The sequence below is a fragment of the Hemibagrus wyckioides genome, linkage group LG25, assembly GCF_019097595.1.
Source record: "Hemibagrus wyckioides isolate EC202008001 linkage group LG25, SWU_Hwy_1.0, whole genome shotgun sequence".
Classification (NCBI taxonomy): domain Eukaryota; kingdom Metazoa; phylum Chordata; class Actinopteri; order Siluriformes; family Bagridae; genus Hemibagrus; species Hemibagrus wyckioides.
Genome location: NC_080734.1, coordinates 3,585,093 through 3,593,391, shown reverse-complemented (window position 1 = coordinate 3,593,391; position 8,299 = coordinate 3,585,093). Strand labels below are relative to the sequence as shown.

At 43.2% G+C, this 8,299-nt stretch overlaps 1 protein-coding gene across 1 annotated transcript in view; it reads left to right on the top strand.

Annotated features, from left to right (window-relative positions):
• Positions 1–8,299, top strand: part of ino80 (INO80 complex ATPase subunit) — a 47,147-nt gene that overhangs the window by 20,361 nt on the left and 18,487 nt on the right. Inside the window, exons 25-26 of the mRNA XM_058379590.1 lie at positions 1,232–1,372; positions 7,580–7,805. Coding sequence (XP_058235573.1) covers positions 1,232–1,372; positions 7,580–7,805 — 367 coding nt within the window. The remainder of the gene's footprint in view (positions 1–1,231; positions 1,373–7,579; positions 7,806–8,299) is intronic.

Genomic DNA, 8,299 nt, shown 5'->3' with positions numbered 1-8,299 from the left:
CTTTAAACAATGAGATTTGTTTCTGGGCCAGAAAACAGCCTCAAGCACCATCCATTTCTTCTTATTTTGTACAGTGGGTGGGTTCGATAATAACGAGATAATAAGAGAGAGAAAAATGCACAAAAAGAACAGAAAGAATTAATAAGAAAAAAGACAGAAGGGGAAAGAAAGAAAACAAGGAAGAAAAAAGAAAGAAAGGAAGTAACAATGGAAAAAACATAAAATGTAAAAATAGAATAAATAAATAAGGAAAAGATTAAGCATTTAAAAATATATTATTTCTCCATTTAAAAAAAGAAAGAAAGGAAGAAAGTTTCCCTTTACAAGTAACAAGTAAAATTAAAAAAAGTGAAAACGAAAACCTAGGTGAAAGAAAACAAATAATTCAGAAAGAAGAAAAGATATCAAATAAAGAAAAAAGACACAAAAAGGAAAAAAAGAATTAGTAAGAAAGAAAGACAGCAGGAAAAAGGAAAAATAAAAATGAGAAGAAAACAAGTAAAAGAAAGTAAGCAAATAAGCAAAATAAAGAAACAAATGAAAAAAAAAACTTTACACACTGCCGCTTTAATATTTCTTTAGAATCTCTTGAGCTTGAACTTTAAATGGAAGGATTATTTAAATGTGTTGCATTATTTCTTTCGAAAGTTCATGGTTCAGAGCCACACTCTGGTCATGGCTCTCACTCTGTTTAGCTACGATTTTTACTAGCGTAAAAACAGCTAGCGTTTAGATGAAATGACTGATGATGTGGCCACGAGGACGCTGTATAGCGCTCTGAGAACGTGTGAATCTTCACCATTCAGGGCGCCTGGGCCTCGCCGTCGCCTCGCGGTTTTCCAACCGCTCTGGTCGCGGTAAGGGTTTCCAGACGGATCTTTTCCCTCACTCCCTGCGCGCGGGTTGGGAACGCCGCCCGGACCGCGGCTCTCCAAACACCCATCCCTCGTTCCCTCACACCTCCTCTCTCAGCCTTGTTTACGGCAGCCATCTTGTGGGAAACGGAGCCTTCATGAGTCACTGGAAATATCCACCTTAACTCCGGCTCTGTCTGACGCTCCGGTCATGTGCTCCGGCGTCTCCGTAATGTGGTTTTGGGATGGAAATGTATCTGAGGAGGTCGCAGTGAGGAACAGGAGCACTAGGGAGCGCTGTAGAGCCGTGTTTGAGCTCGGTTATGACGTCATAGAGATCGTTGAAACAGTCGTGTGTGTGTTGTGTGTTTCTGCAGGATCTGGTCTTCACTTCTCTGCGTCCGTGGATCTTCACACACACTGATGTAGAGATACACAGCAGACGCTCCAACACCTCCACCATCAGACGCTGCCAACCCACACAGTTAGCCAAGTTCCTCCTCACCGCTACACCCAGGGTAAACACACACACACACACCCAACTACATCTAAACAAACACACACATACACACATGTACAAATACATCTAAACACACACACACACAACTACACCTAAACACACACACACGTACAAATACATCTAAACACACACGTACATACAAATACATCTAAACGCACGTACACACACAACTACATCTAAACACACACACGTACAAATACATCTAAACACACACGTACATACAAATACATCTAAACACACACACACACAACTATATCTAAACACACATGTACAAATACATCTAAACACACACACACACAACTATATCTAAACACACATGTACAAATACATCTAAACACACACATATACATACAAATACATCTAAACACACACACACACACATACACACACATACACACAACTACATCTAAACACACACACATACATACAAATACATCTAAACACACACACACATACAAATACATCTAAAAACACGCATGTAAAAATATATTTTCACACCCACACACACAGATATTCACTCACTCACACACACACCCACACACACATATTCACACACACAAATATATGTTCCCCACATGTACAAATACAAATACTCGTTTACTCGCACACACACACACACAAATACAGTATCTCACAAAAGTGAGTACACCCCTCACGCTTTTGTAAATATTTTATTATATCTTTTCATGTGACAACACTGAAGAAATGACCCTCTGCTCCAATGTACAGTAGTGAGTGTCCAGCCTGTATAACAGTGTAAATTTGCTGTCTCCTCAAAATAACTCAACACACAGACATTAATGTCTAAACTGTTGGCAACAAAAGTGACTACACCCCAAGTGGAAATGTCCAAATTGCGCCCAATTAACCTTTTACCCTCCCCGGGGTCATGTGACTCGTTAGTGTTACAAGGTGTCAGGTGTGAATGGGGAGCAGGCTGTCGTCCCAGAAGGAAGCCTCTACTAAAGATGATGCTCAAGAAAGCCCGCATACAGTTTGCTGAAGACAAGCAGACTAAGGACATGGATTACTGGAACCATGTCCTGTGGTCCGATGAGACCGAGATAAACTGATTTGGTTCAGATGGTGTCAAGCGTGTGTGGCGGCAACCAGGTGAGGAGTACAAAGACAAGTGTGTCTTGCCTACAGTCAAGCATGGTGGTGGGAATGTCATGGTCTGGGCCTGCATGAGTGCTGCCGTCACTGGGGAGCTACAGTTCATTGAGGGAACCATGAATGCAAACATGTACTGTGACATACTGAAGCAGAGCATGATCCCCTCCCTTCGGAGACGGGGCCACAGGGCAGTATTCCAACATAACGACCCCAAACACAGCTCCAAGATGACCACTGCCATGGTAATGGACTGGCCAAGCATGTCTCCAGACCTAAACCCTATTGAGCATCTGTGGGGCATCCTCAAACGGAAGGTGGGGGAGCGCAAGGTCTCTAACATCCACCAGCTCTGTGATGTCATCATGGAGGAGTGGAAGAGGACTCCAGTGGCAACCTGTGAAGCTCTGGTGAACTCCATGCCCAAGAGGGTTCAGGCGGTGCTGGAAAATAATGGTGGCCACACAAAATATTGACACTTTGGGCGCAATTTGGACATCTCCACTTAGGGGTGTAGTCACTTTTGTTGCCAACAGTTTAGACATTAATGGCTGTGTGTTGAGTTATTTTGAGGAGACAGCAAATTTACACTGTTATACAGGCTGGACACTCACTACTGTACATTGGAGCAGAGGGGCATTAGTTCAGTGTTGTCACATGAAAAGATATAATAAAATATTTACAAAAATGTGAGGGGTGTACTGTCAGATACTGTATATATTCACACTCAGACACCCACACCCATAAATATATATTCGCACTCACCCAGACACACACACACAAATATATATTCAAACTCAGACACACACACTCACTAACACACACACACACACCTGTACTACTTTTATTATACCTACACTATTATATTTTATACACTTGAGGATCCAGAAGCCAAAAAATGCTGAAGAAATCTTACAGAAATGATCACTGACCAAAATATATCTATTTAATCTACTATAATATAAAGAGTAACTCTTCATTAACGCTTCATAACAATCCGGAGGTCCATAGATCAGCGCCTCACATAAACAGACGCTTAAATAAACAAACTAGCAACATCCGCTGGTTCTGTCCTGGGGGTGGAGTCTATTTCTAGGACAGAAATTGTAAACAGATGCTTTAATCAATATGATCCTTTTGTTGGAGCTGGAGGCGGAGCCAGGGGCTGGAAAAATGTGAATATAAACTTTAAATGAAGCAACTAGCGTGATAATTTGGTTTTAAAGCTGGAGGTGGAGCCTGTTTCAGGGCCAGAAATTGTAAACAGATACTTTAATCAATGAGATCCTGTCGTGGGAGCTGGAGGCGGAGCCACAAATTATAAATGAAGCAGTTAGTGAGTTCCATCAGCCCTGGTTGGGAATAAATTCTATTTTAGGGGCTGGAAAATGAGAATCTAAGCAACTAGTAAAATGCTTTGGTTCTAAAGCTGGAGGTGGGGCGGAGCTTATTTTGAGGACAAAATGTCAATAGAGATATGAACAAACTAGCTAGATCCTGTAGCTGTGACTGGAATGGAGCATGTAAAGACATAAATTATAGCTGGGGGTGTTTAGGGGCCAGAAATCCTAATATAAGCTTTAAATATAGCAGCTAGTAAAATAGAAAATATCAGCTGATGAAACTAAATGAGGATCAGTTCATTCTGGCTGGAGGTGGGGCCTAGTGACAGACCAAAAAATACAAATAGAAGCTTTAAATAATCTAACTAGCAAGATTCGTGGGTTCTAATTGGAGGTGGGGCTTATTTCCGGACCAAAGACATACAAATTGAAACTTTAATTGGAATACTAGAAACATTTCTTTGGTTTTGTCTGGGGGCAGAGCCCATTCCTAGGCCATGGATTCATGGAGACGGAGCTTATTTATGGGCCAGAAAATACAAATACAACACAAATAAAGAAAATAGTGAGGTCCATGCCATCAGATCAGTTGTTATATGGTAATTCTTTTAAATGGTATCGTTATTACCTATTCTTAAGTATTCTAGGAACACTTCTAAATATTACATACTGCACCTTTAAAGTCACGACACAGCGCCTGTGAATCTCAGCATGCAATAGTTTTCTTTTTAACAGCAGCGTGAAGTGGAGATGTTATATAACCGGCGCTGGGTTCAGCAGGTTCAGACAAATCATTCGTTTTCTGAAAAACTTTGTGTGTGTCTGTGTGTGTGTGTGTGTGTTCTGCGGCTGTACAAACTGAATCCAGCAGCACAGATTCTGAAGCGCACGTATGGCCAGCCCCCTGACAGCGGTCTCCTGCAGTATCACAAACAAACATCCCATCTAAAATAAAACCTCAAACGCAGCAGAGTGCCCTGACTTCAGGCCTGCGTTTATTTATCCTCCCTGAGCTACTGACAGATCTGTGGCTCAGCCCGAGCTTGACCTCCACCTCGACCTCCGCGTGACACCCCCAAAACAGCGAGAAGCACAGAGTGCTACCGGTCCAAAACCGAGCGGCGGTTCAGACACTGATTCAGCACACACACCCAATCAGAGTAGCTGAATAAAGCCATAGTAATCTGACCATTAGCCGTATTAATCTGACCATTAGCCAGATTCGGTGTGTTTCCACACTCAAAATAGACGTATGATTTTCATCTCTATTATTCCGAGCCGATTAACGGCCTACGTCAACGTGTGTCAGCGTTAAAGGAATAACGTCACCATTTTGTTTTTTTATTCAACTTTATCTCAATCTGCAGTGTCTGATTACCACAAATGGGAATTCCAGCTACTTTCCCTGCGCTGAGACCAGTTCATTCCGAAACTGGCTTATAATGAAAGTCTAGGGGCAGTTGTTGACCTCAGCAATGTTTATAGTTTATCCATCGGCCTCTATAAGAACCCTTTTGGCAAAACTTTCAACACTTTGTGTACGTTATTGTTTCTGAGTAACACTAGCTAGAGTCTCTCACGCTCTTGGCTGTGGGCGTGGCCTGTCCGGTGCATCTGATAGGTCTGTACTAGCATTGTTGATTGCCAGAAGCACCAACAACGATCTCTGCTACTTCCTTCCAAGCTTTATTTTTCTTCATAACGGCTTTGAACACATTTAACGAGAGGTCTCGTATAAACATATATGAACTTGAATCCTATCTCATGTTTTTTTTTTTTTTTTTATACAGCTGAGCAATTGAGGGTTAAGGACCTTGCTCAGGGGTCAGCGGTGGCAGCTTGGTGGAGCTGGGATTCAAACCCACAAACTTCCGATCCCTAGTCTAACCCCCTTAGACTTGGATCATATGCTCTGATGCTCTGTGCTACAGATGTAACGTAAAGCTCGGGTTAAAGGAGTCTTTCTTGAACCTCACATGCATTTAAATTCCAGACGTGAGTGCTGCGGCCCCGCCCGCTCCCTCGTCTCCGCTGTGTGTCCGTGGGACTTGGCACGCTGTTGGCACCAACCCTCAGGCGCCGGGGGCATATGGGCACTGTGGGAAAGTGATAAGATAGATTAGTGGCCTTTCTCTTTCTCTCTCTCACTCTCTTTTTATTCACAAGGGGCTCTTGACCTCTCCGGCTTTTAAGGCCACATCTGCGCATACGGTCTCTCATTGGTCAGCGGTGCGAGCGGCAGCCCGAGGCCCCGGCCAAACCCGAGCTGTTTTTCAGCGGTGATAAGAATGAAAGGAAGATAATATCATCCGCTTGTCAGCGAGCCATAAAACTCGGATAGAGAGTGAGAAAGAGAGGGATGTGGAGAAGAAAAGGAAGAGTGGAATGAAGTGGAGTGGGGGGAGGGGCTACAGCACTACAGGAAATGGTCATCTGTTTAGCTGAAGACCTGTTAGCACTACAGACCTCTGCTGTGTTTTCCTGTCAGAGCTGCGGGGTTCGGGTGAAATATCGGAAGCGCTGTGTGTGTGTGTGTGTGTGTGTGTGTGTTCACCATAATGAAAAAGCATAACACATCCTCCGGTTGGTGACAAGTTACTTTGAAGGAATCATCAGTCCAACACCATGCTCATGTACAATAATTATCTGATCTCAGATATCAGACAGTGTCATGTGACCTCTATTCTATTTTATTCTAATATAATTCTATAATGTTCTATCTATCTATCTATCTATCTATCTATCTATCTATCTACCTGTCTGTCTGTCTGTCTATCTATCTATCTATCTATCTATCTATCTATCTATCTATCTACCTGTCTATCTATCTATCTATCTATCTATCTATCTATCTATCTATCTATCTATCTATCTATCTATCTATCTACCTGTCTGTCTGTCTGTCTATCTATCTATCTATCTATCTATCTATCTGTCTGTCTGTCTGTCTGTCTGTCTGTCTGTGTATCTGTCTGTCTGTCGCTCTGTCTATGTATATATTTTTTAAGCTAACACAACTCAAATTAGTACAAATTATAACCACTTAGTAATGGTCTTTTCACACATATCCCAGGACTTTCCCAGTAACTTTCCCAATGTCTTTCAGCCTGGCAGCCTATCAAGTGTATTCCACTCAGACACACTGTACCTTTAAGTCGTTTTGAAGGGATTTTCTTTTTTAGTTAGTTTTGATTCACACATGAGTGTCCTGAGAATTTCCCAGGAATCGCATGAATTCTGTGCTGGTTCGCTGCCACGTCATATCCTCCTGAATCTGGACCCTGTTTAAGTTTCTCTCTTTATCTGAGGAGTTCAGATGAATCCTAATCAATCCTTAATGAATATGAAACATTAACAAACGTCTCTGGATTAAAGTGACAGACGTTTCAGACTTTTCCCGGAAACACGAGTTTAAAGATGCAGCCATGAGGTATGTTTGATGTTTGAATGAATTTCCCCTCCCCTTCAGCCCGCCTTCTCATGTTCACTAAGCTCCGCCCCCAGGATCTTCGTAAATATGTCAGAGATGTCATAGTGCATAAGCATTCCGGACTGGAAATCCCAAAGTTTTCCGTAAACGGGATTTCTCAGCCATGCCTTAAACCGTTAATTAAGATTTTTTTTATTGATCATTGCACCTGTAACATCTTCCCTACACACACACACACACACACACACACACTCACTCACTACAGATCACTTTGTATGCACTCACTTTATTGACATTTTTCTATTTCTGTGTTTCTAAGGTGACGGCGGTTCCTGTAGAGCGTTACTGTGCGGACCGCAGCGCCGAGTACGAGTGGCAGCAGGTCCGTGACGGCGGGAGTTTGACCGCCAAGCAGTGCTTCCTGTTCGGCTCACCTGAGCTGGCGCGTACCTGGGCTACCCGTGCAAACTACTTCCACCCTGAGAGCCCAGGAGGGTTGATGTCTCTGCAGCCTCGTCACGGCTGGTCCTTCATCAGGATACCGGGTGAGCGTGGAGCACTAAAACACCACCATCATCATCACTCTCCAGAGCGCTAGATCATTTCTCCGTATCCGACTATTGTTCCTGTGCCGAGGGGTTTTTATTTAAGCCGAAAAACTTTCTCACAGGTTGGATTTCCAGCGTCTCTAGAGGAAGCGACTCACAAATCTTAATCTTAAAGCCCAACCCCTGAGAGAACTACACACATACCCACATTCGCAGGAGCTCATCTTGGTGGGGTTTTTTTTTTTTTTTTTTTTTTTGGGGGGGATAGGTTGAACAGGGATACGTCCTCTCTGTGCTATTGTGCGTGTGAGTCAGAGTCGCTACAGAGGAAACGCTACAGAAGGAGAAGGAGAGGCTGCCAGAGAGACCCGTGGGAGAGTGATACAGGTCACGGTGGCCACCAGTCCGGGCCGCTCTGGGGTCACCACCTCTGCCTGTACTGCTTCTCCGTCACTGTCAGCGTTTGGCTCAACACACTGCCGTTTGTTAAA